The following is an 18747-nucleotide window of genomic DNA, read 5'->3' as shown; positions in this document are numbered from 1 at the left end:
GCTCTGCCACTCACCAGTACTCGGCCTTCTTCCTTCCTCTTAGTGTACAGTCTCAGGACGTTGGATTTGAGGTGAAACCCTCCATGCATTGTGAGGAGCTTCCTTGTCTTGACATCAGTGGCCTCTATCTCCTCTTTTGGCCAGCTTACTATGCCAGCAGGGTATCTGATGACCACTGTTGGTTCTAATCAAACATTTAAACAGAGACTTTCTTTTCTTTGTTCTAGGTTGAGCTCGTGACTGTTAGGAGATGCAAACTTATTGCTTATCTCCGGCTGCAGCCCCGAGCCCGCTCAGAACACTTTAATTTATATCTGGAGGTGGTTACATGGGTTCCAGGCACCGTCTCACTTTACACAACAGGGGAAAGTTGAAACATAGGTTAACTTCAGAGTTCATACAGAGTTCACATCCATACATTTACATGTCTTGGTGATTTGCACAGAAAACCTGGGTTTCCTCAACTATGACATGCCTGGTTACACCCTTTACATAAATCTGTCTACAAAATGACAATTCTCATAACACAGTTAGCAATTTACAATGCCCTTATTCTAACAACCACCTTCTTTCATTTTATTAACATGCCCTTTTTCCACCATTATTTCCTTTTCTTTAAACATATTTGTGTCTTACCTATACATGATTCCTTTTTTAAAAGCGCCGGGGGATCACCCCATGCCCAACTCCTCCTCTCGGGGCCGGGTGTAATTTACCCTACACGTTTCATTTATTTCCTTCTTGGTCAATGGCCTGTTAACAGTATTCTTAAATGTATAGAGCACCTATCTCTGCAATGAGCAACCGGTGCTCCAAGGCATGTTCCACATTGCATATATTCTGTCAATCGTGCAAGGTCACTAAATTCACAGGTCATCCTGGGTTCCTTTGGTTAATTCTTAACACTGGGTTTATCTACAAAATATATTACAGCATTTACTATATTCATGCCTTAGTTTTCCGAGATAATACACAACAGGGGGTTCAGGCCTGTGGGGAACAGCAACGGGGACAGAGCATCTCCTTGGTAGATGTCGCACTTGATGGAGACTTGTGCAATTGGCTTGAGGTTGGCCAATAGGGTTGTCTTCCACAGCCCCACTGAGTTCCTGATGAAGGTCCTTTGAGTCCTATTGCTGTTGTATAGCTTCAAGCATTCCAGGATCCCTTTGTGAGGCATTGAGTTGTAGACTTTCTTGTATTCAATCTAGGGGGTGCTCAGATTGGTCTGTCTGGTCTTACAGTCTCTAGTGACTGCTTATCTACCAGTAGTTGATGTTTTGCTCCCCTGGTGTCCTTACCCATTCCTTTCTGGGCCCCGGTCATGTATTAAGCCATATGCTTACTCATCTTAGCCGCTATGATGCCTGACAGGAGCTTCCATGTTGTGCAGAAGCAGGTTATTGGATGGTAGTTGAATGGGACTACTCCCTTTTGGGGGTCCTTCAGGATCAGGACTGTCCTGCCTTCATTTAGCCACTCTGGGTGAGTCCCATCCAATAGCAGCTGGTTCATTTGAGCTGCCAGGCGCTCATGGAGTGCAGTTAGCTTCTTTAGCCAATAGGTGTAGATCATGTCAGGCCCCGGTGCTTTCCAGTTCTTCATGCTTGAGACCCTTTCTTGGATATCTGCCATTGTGATGGTTTCTGGGTCCTATTCAGGGAGGTTGCTGTGGCTGCTCTCAGGTCTGCCAGCCACTGGGCATTGGTGTTATGTGATGCCTCCTTCTCCTATATGTTTTTCCAGTATTGTTCAGTCTCCAGCCTTGGTGGGTCTGCTCTCATGTTACTACTCTACCACTGAGAGTACACTTTAGATGGTCCAGTGAAGAACACACTATTTATTCTCCTTGCTTCTATTTCTCTGGTGTACCTCTTCAGGTGTGTGGTCAGGGCTGTGAATTGCTGCATGGCAGTCTCCACGGCCTTAGGTATGGACAGCTTGTTGTACTTCTTACCCAGCTCTTCAGTCCTGATAGTTGGCTAACTTCTCTCTGTGTTGCTCTTATTTTTGCCTCCAACCTCCTTCTCTATATACAATACTGCTCCTTAGTGGTGGGGTGAGTTTTGAAGTTTCCACAGGTCCCACATCCTCACCATATAACCCTTTTCCCTGGGGTTACTCATATAGCAGCATTCCGCCAGAAGCATTTTTCAAGGCTGGACATATTTGAAGACATCTTCATGTTATTTGTAAGAACTCATAATTTTGCCCTCATCAATCAAAATTTATCCTACATGTTATATGTACACATGAATGAAAATCCTTCAATTTCTTCAAAATATAACAGACACTGGATTTTCGTTTAGGTTATTCTCAAGAACAAACACAAGTGTGATGAATCATCTCAGGTTTAATCACATGCGTGTGGAGAGAAGACTTACAGAAATCTCTGTCTTTTCTCTGCAGAATTCAGGTTTATATAGCTTGACAAAAAGGGGTTTTATTGGGGTCATATTAGAAAAGACCCCACGTGTTTGTTCAGGTGTCCTCTATCTTCAGGCCTATATACCCCTTTATATTAACACTATAAAGTATCTATCTTTTAGAAATGACCACATCATGTCTGTTGCTCTAAAAAACGCATATGAATTTTAACGTCTGAATTGGTCTGAACACAACATGACACTTGAACTCCAAACACTGAGAAAGCTGAATCAGTGTCAGGCAGTCTGAAATATTTTTATGTTTAAAATTTCAGTGATATTTCTAAATTGACATACTACTTATATGTTATGTTGCTCTATTGTACATTCTAGATGGACAAGAAAGGCTGTGCCACTTTTACCTTCATGATGTCAACTTTCACAAAGATTGATCAAAAGGTGCTAGAAGATGCACTTAATATCAAGGTCAACATGGAAGAGGAGGGGACAGGCAAGTTGTATTGTATATTATATTTAAATTTAGAGATGGTTTACATATTGTAGTAACATTGGTAAAAGGATGCTGAGGTTAGAGCTGCCAGGAAGGAGGCCTAGTGGAAGACCAAAGAGGAGATTCTTGAATGTAGTGAAGGAGGACATGAGGATAGTTGGTGTGGGTGAGAAGGATACAGAGGATAGGGTTAAATGGAGGCAGATGATTCGCTGTGGTGACCCCTGAAGGGAGCAGCTGAAAGGAGAAGAGGTTTACATATTGTAGTAACATGGAAACGTTCTCATATAGGTATTTCACAGGCACAAGAGAAGAAAATAAGGATTTCATATGTTCTTGGAAAGCTGTCCTTTATTGACACACCCAGTGTGTATGAACAAGGATCAAATGTGGAGGGAAAAGTAAGTGCACAATGTTGTCTTCACTTCACAGTACAGCTGAAACAATGAGAATAGTTACTAAAATGACTGTTTCCAACAGGTTAAAGCAGTTTTTCACAATAATACACCCATTGCTGACATGCCAGTCCACCTGTTTGAGGGGGAAGTGTACTCAGCTCGTCTGCTACAGAATCTCACAACTGACAGCGATGGTGTTGCTGCTTTTTCAATTAGCACAGGTGACCGTACCGGGAACATCCACCTCCATGTAAGTAAGAACTACAACCTGTACACCAACATTTGTCAGTCACATCAAACATTCTCATGAAGATGAAATCACTGCCTGAAATCTTTTCTCTGGATGCTGCAACTGGACAAGGCGTCTCCATATCAGCTAGTGACCACGTTGGAATAGTTTGATTCTATTTTGTGTTTCTACACCTCATTATTTGCCTTGTTTATAAAAGCTGAGCTCACTTTGCAATGTCTTCTACTACTTCAACCACCATGATCTAATTTGTAATGTTTCTTCTGTATAATCTAGATTAGCAACAAATCAACACTGGGATACCCTGGTTACAGAGTTCCCTACTATGAGACTCAAGATCACACAGTATCTGCAGTCCAACAGTTTTCTCCTGATGTTAAAACAGTCAGCAGCCTGCAGGTGAAGAATAAGGATAAACCACTTTCCTGTGACAAAGAAGAGGAAATCTTCATCCAGTACACTATAGTTGGAGAGGCCCAGGGCTCTGTGGATGTGATGTATCTGGTGAGTGGCAGGTGACCTGTTTCACATCTTAAACCCTGGCTAATTTGATGACATAAAGATAGCTTGAGATGATTCACAGAGTGCAGATGTCATGGTAGTATTACAAGAAAGTTTTGTTCAGAATATGGCTTTAGGTATTTTAATAACTTCATCAGCTGTAAAAGAACATGAGCAACCAGATAGTGTCATCTGCTGTTGAAGGGTTTTACTGTATCAGTAGTCATTTTTTTTATGTCATTTCCTCTCCAATTCCTCAGGTTCTGTCCAGAGGAGCTATTGTTCTGCAAGGATTTAAACAAATTGAAAACATTAAAACAGGTGGGGCAAAGACTGGCTTTAATCATGACGTCATGGAGTGATATCTTTACATTTCTGTTCAAAGCAGCATGGCCAAATAACTGCTGTTTTTTATGTGGAGGCTTGTGAATGGTGAATGTTGTTCCTTAGAGTTGGTTTATTGTTTCAGTGACTGAGGGTGAGTTGTCCTTTAAGTTGAAAGTATCTCCAGAGATGGCACCACTTGTCCAGGTTGTGGCTTATGCGGTTCTCCCCAGTGAGACTGTGATTGCCAAAAGTGCCGACTTCTCCACTGAGAAATGCTTCAGTCACAAGGTCAGTATTCAATTCAATTCAATTCAATTTTATTTGTATAGCACCAAATCACAATACAAATCATCTCAAAGCACTTTACAAAAACTAAAACTAAAAACCCAAAAATTCCCTTATGAGCAAGCACTTGGCGACAGTGGAGAGGAAAAGAATTGGAAAGTATTGGAAGAAGACATGTGGCACAAACTGCACTTGTCAGTGTATATTAGTTCATGTTACATACGGTCACTATTTAGACCTTTACTGATTTAAAAAAATGTACAACTGATAAATACCACCCTACATGTATCATGAATGACATTAACCTGAACTGTACAATGATATGCATGTACACTCTACACAGGTATGGTCAATTTTACTGTAGCTTCTTAAACACATGTTATGAAGCTCGGAGGCAAAAATTGAAGATAGGTTCAGTCTGCACATTCAATTCAATTCAATTCAACTCAATTTTATTTGTATAGCGCCAATTCACAATACAAATCATCTCAAGGCACTTTACAAAAAAAAAAACAAAAAAACAAACAAATAAAAAAAACCCAACAAAACCCTTAGGAGCAAGCACCTGGCGACAGGGGAGAGGGAAAACTTCCTTTAACGAAAGAAACAACCTCCAGCAGAACCAGGCTCAGTTTGGGTAGCCATCTGCCTCGACAGTACACAGGGAAAAGAAATGTAGAATAGGTGTTGAGTTTTGGCATATATGCTCTGACTTTATCACTCCTCAAAAGGAAGTTATGACCGGGGGAGCAACCACAGTAACTTCACCTCTGAAACCCTGTTAGAGCTTGTTTGTGTTCCCTGTGGCAAAGAAAGTTTGTTTAAGTACACATAACACACATATATTGTCACAGTCTGTGGGGTATGGATGAAGCCAAAGGTTAGTGACCAGTCAGTCTGTCTGTCTGAACAGTAATTACTCCACTTACTACTGTAATTACTTTTTATTAAAATCATAGGGTCTATTGGATATTTTTGTTAAAGCCAAAAGGTCTTTGCTGTACTCTTCCTGTAATAATTCGAAAGCAAATTACATTTGTCTCCTTCCCTTTTTTGCTGCCTGCTACAGAAATTTTGCTGCCTGCTAAATTGTTCTATCCGTGACTCAAAAAACGTAATGTGATCTGAACCATGATTTTTGTGACCTGTTGCACCACTAATTCACATTCTGCATTTCTACCCATACTTTTTTATTTTTTGTTGTTATTCTGTTGTTATACTAATACAGCAAACAAAGAGCTCTTTTACTTGCTGTCAGGAGATCAAAATAATCTTTTCTAGTGCACATGCACCATGGAAGATATCTATACAAGTTAATCACTGAGCATAAATATAGAGAAGTGTGTGCAAGACCGCAGCTGTCATGAGTCCCCTTGGAACTTCCTGCCAGAGGACTCTTATTTTGTTAAGACTTCCTTTTCCCTGTGTTCTGGTCCCTGGCAGCTTTGTTAGTTATCTGTGTTTATTAGTTTCACCTGTGTTTGATTACCTTTTGTGTTTCCTCTATTTATACCTCCCCTCTTCCTTTGTTCGCTGCCGAAGCATTAGTTATTGTTCTAGTTGGATACTGTGGATGCCCCTTGTAGTATTTGTGTTTGTGTAGTGACCGTTTCACTCGGTCTTTCAAGTTACCATTTCATTCGGTTTTTGGTTTTGTGGTTTGTGTTTGTCCTGGAAATCCCGGGAAAGAATAAACGCCTCAGTTGTCCTGCATTTGGGTCCTCACCTCTCCACCTTCTCACCACACCACCCACACCCCGTGACAGCAGCTGCCTGCATCCATACTAAAGAATGAATCTGTATTGTCATTTATTGTGTGTAAAGAATAGGTGTCTCTTATTTTGTACCTTTAATGTGGGTGTAACCCTGTGTGTGTCAGGTGTCGTTGGAGTTTTCTCCATCCTCAGCTGTCCCGGGAGAGGAGACCACCATGCAGGTGACAGCTGAGCCAGACTCTCTGTGTGGTGTGAGCGCAGTCGACCAGAGTGTCCTCATTAAAGAGCCAGGCAAGAGTCTGGATGCAGACAAGGTAACATCTGGAATCACACACAAGTAGATGCATGCCACCTTTAAGCTGCAGATCAACTTGATTTTTAACTGCATAGTCCCATGTGCATCATATCCTTCATTTCTTAGGAGTGTTGGTTGTGCACATCAGGAATTAATGCTTCATATCAACATTTTAGCACATCACCTGTGGCCCAAGAAAGTGGGGTCACCACAGAATTTGTGCTTCTCCACAACAATGGTATTTTGATGTTTTGTTTTTTTTTGCTTTTTTTTTTGCACATAACTTAATTTTCAGCACTGATTTCTCTCACTCCAAAGTAGGCTGGGTCGCGGGGGCAGTAGCCTAAGCAGGGATACCCAGACTTCCTTTTTCCAGAACACCTCCCCAAGCAGGCGCCCAGGAGGCATCCGGAACAGATGTTCGAGCCACCTCAGCTGACTCCTCTCAGTGTGGAGGAGCAGCAGCTCTACTCCGAGCTCCTCCCGGGTGACCGAGCTCCTCACCCTATCTCTAAGGGAGCGCCCGGCCACCCTGCAAAGGAAGCTCATTTCAGCCGCTTGTATCCAAGATCTTGTCCTTTCGGTCATGACCATAGGTGAGAGTAGGAACGTAGACTGACCAGTAAATCAAGATCCTTCTTCACCACAACGTGTGCTACACCGACAGCATTACTGCTGCCGATGTCCCGATCCGTCTGTCAATCTCGCGTTCCGTCCTTCCCTCACTTGTGATCAAGAGCCCAAGATACTTAAACTCCTCCACCTGAGGCAGGATCTCTCCCCTGGCCTGGAGATGGCAAGCCACATTTTTCTGGTTGAGTGGAGGTGCTGATTCTCATCCCAGCTGCTTCACACTCGGTTGCAAACCGCCCCAATGCACGCTAGAGGTCCTGGCCCGATGGAGCCAACAGGACAACATCATCCACAAAGAGCAGAGATGAGATCCTGTTGTCCCCGAACTGGACTCCCTCTGGCCCCTGGCTGCGCCTAGAAATTCTGTCCATAAAAATAATGAACAGAACTGGTGACAAAGGGCAGCCCTGCTGGAGTCAAACGTGCACTGGGAACAGATCTGACTTACTGCCAGGAATGCGAACCAAGCACCTGCTCCGTTTGTACAGAGATTGGATATCCCTTAGCAAAGGGCCCCAGACCCCATACTCCTGGAGCTCCTCCCACAGGATCTCGCGAGGGACCCGGTCGAATGCCTTCTCCAAGTCCACAAAGCACATGTGAACTGGTTGGGCAAACTCCCATGAGCCCTCAAGCACCCTCAAGAGTATATAGAGCTGGTCCAGTGTTCCACGACCGGGACGGAACCCGCATTGTTCCTCCTGGATCTGAGGTTCGACCACTGGCCGAATCCTCCTCTCCAGCACGCTGGCATAGACCTTCCCAGGGAGGCTGAGGAGTGTGATCCTTCTGTAGTTGGAACACACGCTCCGGTCCCCTTTCTTAAAAAGAGGGACCACCACCCCAGTCTGCCACGCGATGTTGCACAGGCGTGTCAGCCATGACAGCCCAACAATATCCAGAGACTTGAGGTACTCAGGGCAGATCTCATCTACCCCCGGTGCTTTGCCACAGAGGAGCTGTTGAACTACCTCAGTGACCTCGGCTTGGGTGATGGATGGATCAGCCTCTGAATCCCCAGCCCCTGCTTCCTTTATGGAAGATGTGTTGGCGGGGTTAAGGAGATCCTCGAAGTATTCATTCCACCTTCCAACAATATCCCCAGTCGAGGTTAGCAGCTCCCCACCTCCACTGTAAACAGTGTTGGCAGAGTACTGCTTCCCCCTCCTGAGGCGCCGAGCGGTTTGCCAGAATCTTTTCGGGGCCGACCAGTAGTCCTTCTCCATGGCCTCACCAAACTCCTCCCATACCCGAGTTTTTGCCGCCGTCACCACCTGGGCTGCAGTATGCTTGGCCCTGCAGTACCCGTCAGCTGCCTTGGGAGTCTCACAAGCCATCCAAGCACGGTAGGACTCCTTCTTCAGCTTGACAGCATCCCTTAACTCCAGTGTCCACCAACAGGTTCGGGAATTGCCACCAAAACAGGCACCCGAGACCTTACAGTCACAGCTCCTAGCCGCCATGTTGACAATGGAAGTGGAAAACATGGTCCATTCGGACTCAATGTCCCCAGCCTTCCTCGGGATCTGGTTGAAGTTCTCTTGGAGGTGGGAGGACCTCTCTGACAGAGGGTTCGGCCAAACATTCCCAACAGACCGTCACAGTACGTTTGGGCCTGCCACGTCTGTCCCGCTTCCTCCTCCGCCAGCGGATCCAACTCATCACCAGGTGGTGATCAGTTGACAGCTTTGCCCTTCTCTTCACCCGAGTGTCCAAGACATACAGCCGAAGGTCAGATGACATGACTACAAAGTCGATCATCAACCTCCGACCTAGGGTGTCCGGGTGCCATGTGCACTGATGGACACCCTTGTGCTTGAACATGATGTTCGTTATGGACAAACTGTGACTAGCACAGAAGTCCATCAACAGAACACCACTCAGGTTCAGATCGTGGAGGCTGTTCCTCCCAGTCACTCCCCTCCAGGTTTCAATGTCACTGCCCATGTGAGCATTGAAGTTCCCCAACGGAATTATGGAGTTCCCAGTAGGAGCAACTTTCAGCACCCTCCCAAGAGACTCCAAAACGTCTGGGTACTTTGCACCCATAGGCCGAGACAACAATGAGAGACCTGTCCTGGACCCGGGTCGTTGGTGGTGGTGTTGTCTTTCATTCAGGGGGGAAAACTCCAACACGTGGCGGCTGAGCTGAGGAGCTATGAAAAAGCCCACACCAGCTCGCCGCCTCTCACCATGAGCAACTCCAGAGTAGGGATGAGTAACTCCAGAGATGCCAGCCCCTCTCCAGGAGTTGGGAAGACCCAGCCGCCAGGAGCTTGCCAACGGGCCCCGAGCCTAGGCCTGTCTTCATGGTGTGGCCCCGGGTTCACCGTACTGGGCGACGTCATGGTCCTTGCTGTTTTCCTCATAAGGAGTCTATTGAATAATAATTAATCATTATCCTTATTATTACCTAATGTATTATTTTGTGAACATGTTAATTTTGCTAACTTGTTTTGCAATCTGTTGCACATAAAAGCCATGTAGAAGAAGAAGGTTCATTCATTGTAAATCCACATGTAAATTAAAAAGCAAATATAAATGCTGACCGTTCTGACTATGCGAAAACGAATGTGATGAATTTTTGGACAGACCTTATTGCCCAGACCTAACTCTCCTCTCTACTTGTACTGTGGTCATTGAGTGGAATCTGTTCCACAATGCTTCTCCAGTCATTGCCCACAAGTGGAGTATTATTTTCTCAAAAATATTTATGTGTAGTGATGATTTCAAATGCTGCTCTTTGCACAGCAATTCCAAGTGTTAATCTTTACAGTGATTACAATATTTACAGTAATATATAATATACTTGCTTGTGATTTTTTTCCTTTGATAATATATACATAGGGCTCTCATTACATGGGAACAGCATATATTATATTTTTGAAACATGTATGGTCTTGAGTTTATGTAAAAATCAATTAAAATCATATGTTTCCCATAACACTGAGGAAAAAATTGGAATTAAATATGTTTGGTCATATCACCCGGCCCTATGCAACGCTTATGCCTCTATCTTATAGATAAAGGCACTGTTTTGAGATAGAGACAGACAGTTTTGAGACAGATACACTTTATGTCCACTTCTTAAGATAAGAAGAGTAGGAGTTGAATCCAAATCATCATAGAACAAGATGCATTTTATGTTTGTACCTATTTTTCCTTTGCAGATATTTAACTTGCTGCCTGTCAGGAAAATAACCTATATTCCACATGAGGTTCGTGATCCTACAGAATGCTTGAAAATGAGACCAAAAAGATACATTTTGCCATATCCTGGACATGATGACACTCATGCAGTTTTTCAGGTACATCTTACAGAATTCATACGTAATATATAATAAAATATAGTAAAAAAGTTTATGTTGATTTACATGTAAAAGCTTTACAGTGATGTTTGAATGTTGTTGGATAATCTAGAATATAGGACTGAAGATGGCAACAAACCTGGTTATTCAGATACCTTCATGTCTCCAGTACAAAGGAACAATGTACTACCCAGGCGTTTATGGTAATTTATTTTTTAATTTATAAATAGCGCTTATGTAAAACATTGTACAGTTCAGTGTTTCTGCTGTCCTCCATTTCTGTTTCAGTGTTTTCTGGTTTCATTTCAGGTGTTGGTTTTAGGCCTAATGTGGTTCCTAATATGTACGCACGAAATAGAATTGGACTGGCAGGTGCTCCTGCTCCTCAAGCATTTGTTCTTGAGGATGCTGTTCCACCAGCAGCGCCAGTACTGACAGTCCGCACTTTCTTCCCTGAGACTTGGATATGGGACCTGGTGGAAGTTGGGTGAGTTTCTATTGAAAAGGTATTTGTTGATAATGAGATGAATAAAAAGTCACATGATTGGTTTGAAAAGAAACAATAAACAAAGTTCTTTAACAATACGGCTCCTGCATGTGTTTGTTTTAAAGCGACACTATGTAGTTTTTTAACTTAAAATAATGTTTTTTAAAAGAATTTCAGTGGTAGAACGACCTTAACTAGACAAATTCTACCAACAGCACTATGCAAGTTTCATGATGGGGTAGGATCACTCAGCACTGCCCATCTGCTGTCAGCGGAAGAATGCAACCTGTTTTACAACATATATCACACATTTTACTCATAGACTGGAGTTAGCCAACAGCTGATAGAGATGATAAGAGATGATAAGATGAAACAAGCTAACTGGGAATTATCAAAACCAACTCCATGGCAGAGCCAGGGAAGAAACCAAAGAGGGTTTTGTACGGTGGCCGATAAGGGCAAACGCGCCGCAACGGCCAAAACCCATGGAAAAGCGATACGCTGCAACAACGAAAACACATGCAAGAGAGACAACTTTTACAGAGGCGAGAGAGACATGTAGTGATATAAGCCACGTCTAATTTCGGAGGCCGCGCAATCATCTGTGCATGCTGTTTTTGTTTAATGAATTACAGTATGTTTTACCCTCTCACACAGAATGTGTTTGTCTGTATCTGCTAATCCAGAGAGTCTGGAACGAAGGATGTGTCCCTCACTGTCCCTGACACCATCACCACCTGGGAGACCGAGGCTTTCTGTTTGTCCCCTCAGGGCTTTGGTTTGGCTCCTCGTAAAGAAATCACCGTCTTCCAGCCCTTCTTCCTTGAGCTCACCCTGCCCTACTCCATCATCCGGGGGGAGCACTTTGAACTGAAGGCAACCACCTTCAACTACCTGACAAGCTGCATTATGGTAAACAATGTTTTCACATGACCCCACATCTCTCTTTCTGGTCATAACAACTTGTGACAGTGTTTTATTAAATATTTCAAATGAAAATCCAGGCCATTTTTTTCACATGATAGTGTCTTCACAATTCATGATGGTGAACAATTAACAGTTGTTTCTATTTGCCAGATGTAAAATATATTGTCATCTCTTGAACAGGTCACTGTGACACCTGCACCCTCTTTAGACTACACCCTCACCCCCCTCTCTGGTGACCAGTACACATCCTGTCTGTGTGGCAGTGAGCGCAAGACCCTCAGCTGGACCATGACCCCATCAACCTTAGGTGAGGATCAAACTTTCTGCCACACTGGTGTAAAATGTTTATGGTGAATGAACTTCATGTTTTCCCAACACAAATATAAATATAGTGATAAAATAATATAAACAAAATGATTTGCAAGACCTAACATCTGATCTTGTTTTTTAGGGACGGTGAATGTGTCTGTAACTGCTGAGGCTGTAGCATCTCAAGCTTCATGTGACAATGAGATTGTGAGCGTGCCAGAGAGAGGTCGTATTGATGTGGTCACAAAATCTCTTATTGTGAAGGTTAGTACATTAAAAAGAAATGGCAAAGTTTGCCTATGAACAGTATTGTATACAAATTTTTTCCCTATTTTTCTCTCCCAGGCTGAAGGAAGTGAGATGGAAAAGACTTACAACTGGCTGCTCTGTCCAAAAGGTCAGTATAGATCACATCAGACATCTGTGGAACATTTTTAAAAAGGAGCTTTCAAATGTTCACTGCTTGCATAACAATAGCTTTCATATGGGGTTTAGAGCAATTGTACCAAGTTTATGAACAAACTGTTCAATAGTAAGACTGGAGATGATGCTGATTGTTGATGTGAGCATAAACATGGAGGAATTGGAACCAGTAAGAGGAAGTGGTGCTGTTCAGGCAGCACTTAAACACTGTAGACACAAGGATGTTGTGACACGGGTACGGCATGGACAGAGTGGGTTTCGTCTGAGTGTTAGCAGCTGACAGGAGAAAACTGGTTGTACAAGAGATTTAGATTCAGGCAAAGGTTGGTGGATGAGGTAGGAAAGTGGAGCAAAGAAGAAACTTAGTGGGTGGGATGTGTGGTACATGGAAGCAGGTAGAATTTGAATCATGATGTGCTTCCATCTCCCCAGTATTGTAGCACTTGGATAGTTAAGGACTGCACATGTGCTTTGTATTCAGGTGTAGTTTTGACTTGACACACCTTGTCTCAAGGTGACACACCTGGAGACATAACCAAGTGCAGAAGTGTCCAGCAGAGTACATGAATAGGAATTAATAATCTAATGGAAGAATTAATCAAATAAAAAGAATTTACTAAATAATAATTTACTAGACTGAGATCATTTACATTTTCATTGTCCACTGACCATTGGTTGAATGTCACTGACAGCTCAGTTTTAGTACTGACTTGTACTTCAGTTTCTCTCTGTAAGGTGATTATCTTCTGTCTGTACACAGGAGAAGCTTTGACAGAGGAAACACACATACAACTTCCAGAGAATGTGATTCTTGGATCTGCTCGTGCTTCAGTATCAGTCCTGGGTAAACAAATTTAAAGCAAATTGATTTGCTTTAACCAAACGTATTCTTTAACGTATAATTAAAATGTAATTGTGCAGGTGACATTCTGGGAAGAGCCCTGAAAAACTTGGATGGACTGCTGCAGATGCCATATGGATGCGGGGAGCAGAACATGGCGCTCCTGGCCCCCAACATCTACATCCTCGAGTACCTGACAAACACACAGCAGCTGACCCCAGCCATCAAGGAGAAGGCCACCACCTTCCTCACCAGTGGTGAGTCTGTTATTATTTCCCACATACAAAAACTCTGGCATGTAAGATATGGAAATCTCTCATCTGTAATGTCCATATCATCATAATCCTTCAAATCTGCTGATGTGTGCTGAATTTGTAACACTCTATTAAGTGCATTTCAATGTTATACAGGCTACCAGAGAGAGCTGAACTACAAACATGCTGATGGTGCTTACAGCACATTTGGATCAGGGGCAGGGAACACTTGGTGAGAGAATTACAGATCAATCATCCAAACAAAATAATTACATGTACAAAGTGTGTTATATTTATCCTGTCATACAGTTTACAGTGTGCCTTAAGAAAAAACAAATATACTTAGGTGAGAGTAGATGATGGGATTTCACTGTAGAATGTTCTACAGTGTAGAATGGACAATATCATTATAGTTCACATTATTTCCTGTTACAACACATGTTCTTCACAGTAACATCAGCCAGGTGCTAAACTAATACATCACTATGTCTTATTTTCTTGGTTAATGTCAAAGCTTGTTCTGCTTTTCCTCAGGCTGACTGCTTTTGTGCTGAGATGTTTTACCAAAGCCCAGTCTTTCATCTACATCGACCCAAAAAAGATTGAAGAGTCTAAGACCTGGCTGCTGCAACAGCAACAAGAAACTGGCTGTTTTGTAATGTCAGGAAAACTATTTCACAACAGAATGAAGGTAAAATGACAGATCGTTTGCAGTTTAGATGAAAACAATGATAATTCATAGTGAAGAAGGTTATACATGTTTATTTTCACACTGTTGATCATGTCTGACTGACACTTCCTCTCCACAGGGTGGTGTGTCTGATGAAGTGACACTCAGTGCTTACATCACTGCTGTGTTCTTGGAGATGAAAATGCCTGTGAATGTGAGTACAATCTGCTCTAACAATTATATTATGCTGTTTTACTGTGACGGTGTGTCAGTGGTCACTGTTGCCTCACAGCAAGAAGGGCCCGGGTTCGCAACCCATTAAGCTCCTTTCTCTGTGGAGTTTGCAGGTTCTCCCTGTGCTTGTGTGGGTACTCCGGTTTCCTCCCCGAGTCCAAAAACTTGTATGTGACGTTGACTGGTGACTCTAAATTGCCCACATGTGTGTGAATCTTAATGAATGTGTATGTGTGGTTGTTTGTCTCTATGTAGCCCTGTTGGACTGGTGACCTGTCCAGGGTGTACCCCTGCCTTTCACCCAAAGAGAGCTGGGATATATTCCAGCAGATCCCCATGACCTTAATTATGAATATGCGGATATAGATAATGGAAGTTTTACTGTGAACTGTTAGATGGAAAACAATTGTGTACTCTGTACATAGAACCTTTATGTAGAAAATACAGGTGAAAATTTGCCATTTTTAGAACATTTAACTATTTTTATTAAATAAAGGTTATTATTTTGTTTATTAATTTTACTTTGATTTTCCATATGAAAACTTAGACTTGGTTTGGGCCTGGTTAGTACTTGGATGGGAGACTGCCTTGGAAGACCAGGTGCCATCAGACTCAGCCACTGACATTGTACAAACCAATATATTAGTGTCCCAAGCCTGAGTAAAAATGAGAGGATTTGTGTCAAGGACGGCATCCGGCATAAAGCTAGTGCCAAATCAATCAATTCATCCATTGTTCACTTTTAATCTCTTAAAGGATCCTGTCATGAACAAGAGCCTGTCCTGCCTCAAGCAGTCAGTCACTGACTTCAGCAACACCTACACTACAGCTCTGCTGGCGTACGTCTTCACCCTGGCAGGAGACATGGAGACCCGTGCTCAACTTCTGCAGCACCTAGACATAGCTGGAATAAAAGAAGGTGATTCATCCTCCTGAAGGAAATTATCCTCCTTTCATTATTGTGAATATAAGTTATATTGTGCCTGTTTGTCCGTTTTAGGAGGATTTCTCCACTGGTCTCAGACAGCAACAGAAACATCAGCCTCTCTGTCTGTGGAGATCAGTTCCTATGTGCTGCTGGCCAAACTCAGTGCCTCTCCTTCAAATGAAGACCTGGGCTATGCCTCCCACATCATTAGGTGGTTGACAAGCCAGCAGAACCATTATGGAGGCTTCTCCTCTACACAGGTACAGCCCAGACAGCTGCATACAGTTAGACACTGAATTTAACATAGAGGATTCTTCTCTGGCACAAATACAAATACAATGAATTGCATCTTTGTGGCAGATAAAATAATATAATTTAGGTATACATACTGAACCAAATCACTATTGGTTAATTATACTGGAAATAGATGATAGGTAAGGTAAGAAGCCCAGCTGAGGATGACCAGATGAGCTGCTGTATGTAAAAAACAGTGTTTACTTTTTTTATGAAATACAGGTACAGTACGATTTGTATTGTGTGTGTCCATTGTAGGACACAGTGGTGGCCCTCCAGGCTCTGGCTCTCTACTCCACTCTAGTGTTCAGTCCAGAGGGTTCAAGCACAGTGACAGTCCAGTCTCCCAGTGGCCAGCTGACATTTGATGTCAACCAGAACAACAAGCTGCTCTACCAGGAGAAGATGCTACAGGACCTGACAGGAAAGTACAGCCTGGAGGTGAAGTGCACCGCATGTGTTTCAATGCAGGTCAGTCGTCGACAGATCTCTTCCTCTTTCTGCTTTTCATATATGTACACCACCACCAACAGTGCTAATATAACAATTCCCTTATTTGTCTCTATTTTATATATTTAATGACAAGTTACTATTCAAATAAAATGTAATATCTTACTATTTTCGCTATTATGGAATACTGATTGTTGACTGGGATGCTGTGACATGAATAGAGAAATTTGTAAATATATTTATATTTCATTAAACTTCAATCTTTTACAGAGTAAAAAAATGCAGCACATTCCACTGTTTCTCATTTATGTGCAATGTAAAATAATCATTGATATTCCTTCAGATGTTTAATGATGGTGATTGCAATATAATCTTAATGATGATCCTGGAAATATTACATCTCATGTAAATGCCTCCCTATCAGCCAGTCAACAACCTATATTGTGAGAGGTCATAAGTTTGAACACAACTGAGTAGAGGACATTATTATTTTTTCTTAATATTAAACTTTACATGTTTTCCTGTGTTCCAGATTTCTCTTCACTATAACATCCCAACTCCTACTGATGTCACCACTCTCAGTGTGGAGGTCACACCAGAAGTTGACTGCACCAAATCTCACAGACCCAAACTCACTCTGAAGCTACAATCCCTGTAAGGAATCAACAAGCAAATCAGCATGAGAGAAGAAAGCTGTAATTTTAGACAAACAATCCTCTGCAGCCATCAGAGTGTATGAAGTGACTGTTGGTGGATGGAAATGTGTGAAATGTTTGCTCAGTTCAGACATCCTAACTGTAAATGAAACCCTGCCACTGACTGTATGCATACAGTCAGTAGAACTATGAAGAGCTGAGTGAACTCTCACAAAGTAACGTGACATATTTGTGGTTCCATTGCAGATATAGTGGAAAGCAGACAAGTACAAACATGGTGATCCTGGATATCAAAATGCTCTCTGGGTTTGTCCCAGACCCAGAGTCCTTAAAGAGGGTGAGATAACACAGAAACTTTCACCTGGAAAAAGAATATTGTTGGAAAGAGTCTGTCTTCGATCTTAAGAGAACAATAATTATAACCCAGCTAAATATTGTCTCCTCACAGCTCAAAGGTGCCCTGCTGGTGGATCGTGTTGAGCAAATAGAAGATCATGTTGTGGTGTACCTGACTGAGGTGAGGAATTTACAGTGGGGAATCATTAGATGGTTCTCTCCAGATTACTTATTAATGTTGTTTCCTCCACCCCACAGTTAACAAAGAATGTACCAGTTGACCACCAGTTAGAGCTCATACAGGAGCTCTCAGTGGAGAAACTGAAGCCAGCTGTGGTCAAGATCTATGACTACTACCAGCCAAGTAAGACAGATACTCAGACCTCCATAGACAGCCCACACTAACTAAATGTGAAAAAGTTTAACTAGAGGAAAGTCTGATTTATTTGTTTTCCTCCTCAGGTGACAGGGCTGAGACAGAATACAGCTTCCGTTGTGCTGCAGGTAACAGTCCACAGTAATACAGGAACACCACAACACTTTTCACAAGTAATTAAAGCAACAAACCAACAGCATTTTGACCCAGCTACAAAATCTTAAATGTATCTGTTTTACAATATGTGTAACATTTTGGAAATCAGCTGATGATTCAAGAGATTGTTAAAGAACAGTGAACATTAATCATGTCATTTATGTATTACATATGGAGCCTATACCTGTAATTTACTGTCCAGTAAGGTCTGTTTTTCTTTTACAGCTTAAAGAGTGACGTTTGGACAGTTGGCAAATTATCATGTATTCATGTGTAATGGACAATAAAAATATGAATATCCCACTAAAACGTGTTTAATCTTTACTGTGTTTTTAAACTAACAGCAGTGTTTGAGTCCACAGAAGTTTACTTATGAGAAATTGTTTACTTTGTCAATAGTAATCAGGGCAAGAGTTGTTCTCATGATAAAATCAAACATCCCACACTGGGTAAAGGGCAATGGACTCAGTTTACTGTGGGACTGATATCTCCTCTTGAGATTCAATAAAACCACTTATTACAGGTGCAACTCTAAGATCCTGCAATTCATGCCATTAAATGATATTGTAAAACAAAATGTTTTAAATTGAAGGAATATCCAAGAGGATGTGCTGCATTAGATGGTTCTCTCCAGATTACTTCTTACTTACCAGTGATATATCAGAAACTCTGACGACAGTACATTATCAACTCCTTTAGAAAACATGTACATCTTATATACCCAAACTTGGAGAGTGGCTCCAACAGATCTCAGGAACAACATCAGAGCTCTCGGTTCAGAACGATGCAGTGCTAGGAACAGCTAAGATACTGTGAA

At 42.3% G+C, this 18747-nt stretch overlaps 1 protein-coding gene across 1 annotated transcript in view; it reads left to right on the top strand.

Moving 5' to 3' along the window:
- Positions 1 to 17963, top strand: part of LOC113136443 (alpha-2-macroglobulin-like) — a 31450-nt gene extending 13487 nt beyond the window's left edge. The window contains exons 9-35 of the mRNA XM_026317286.1: positions 2760 to 2877; positions 3169 to 3278; positions 3358 to 3525; positions 3802 to 4029; positions 4287 to 4347; positions 4496 to 4641; positions 6518 to 6667; positions 10452 to 10589; positions 10702 to 10792; positions 10899 to 11076; positions 11763 to 11988; positions 12184 to 12310; positions 12455 to 12576; positions 12658 to 12709; positions 13496 to 13579; positions 13657 to 13833; positions 13987 to 14062; positions 14365 to 14521; positions 14640 to 14714; positions 15491 to 15653; positions 15735 to 15922; positions 16215 to 16427; positions 16939 to 17060; positions 17309 to 17399; positions 17511 to 17579; positions 17657 to 17762; positions 17861 to 17963. Coding sequence (XP_026173071.1) covers positions 2760 to 2877; positions 3169 to 3278; positions 3358 to 3525; positions 3802 to 4029; positions 4287 to 4347; positions 4496 to 4641; positions 6518 to 6667; positions 10452 to 10589; positions 10702 to 10792; positions 10899 to 11076; positions 11763 to 11988; positions 12184 to 12310; positions 12455 to 12576; positions 12658 to 12709; positions 13496 to 13579; positions 13657 to 13833; positions 13987 to 14062; positions 14365 to 14521; positions 14640 to 14714; positions 15491 to 15653; positions 15735 to 15922; positions 16215 to 16427; positions 16939 to 17060; positions 17309 to 17399; positions 17511 to 17579; positions 17657 to 17762; positions 17861 to 17919 — 3495 coding nt within the window. The 3' untranslated portion in view covers positions 17920 to 17963. The remainder of the gene's footprint in view (positions 1 to 2759; positions 2878 to 3168; positions 3279 to 3357; positions 3526 to 3801; positions 4030 to 4286; positions 4348 to 4495; positions 4642 to 6517; positions 6668 to 10451; positions 10590 to 10701; positions 10793 to 10898; positions 11077 to 11762; positions 11989 to 12183; positions 12311 to 12454; positions 12577 to 12657; positions 12710 to 13495; positions 13580 to 13656; positions 13834 to 13986; positions 14063 to 14364; positions 14522 to 14639; positions 14715 to 15490; positions 15654 to 15734; positions 15923 to 16214; positions 16428 to 16938; positions 17061 to 17308; positions 17400 to 17510; positions 17580 to 17656; positions 17763 to 17860) is intronic.
- Positions 17964 to 18747: the final 784 nt, after the last annotated feature.

This window comes from Mastacembelus armatus, chromosome 13, assembly GCF_900324485.2.
Source record: "Mastacembelus armatus chromosome 13, fMasArm1.2, whole genome shotgun sequence".
In the NCBI taxonomy this organism is placed as follows: Eukaryota; Metazoa; Chordata; class Actinopteri; order Synbranchiformes; family Mastacembelidae; genus Mastacembelus; species Mastacembelus armatus.
Note: the sequence above shows the minus strand (reverse complement) of the source record. Positions and strands in the feature narration are given on the sequence as shown.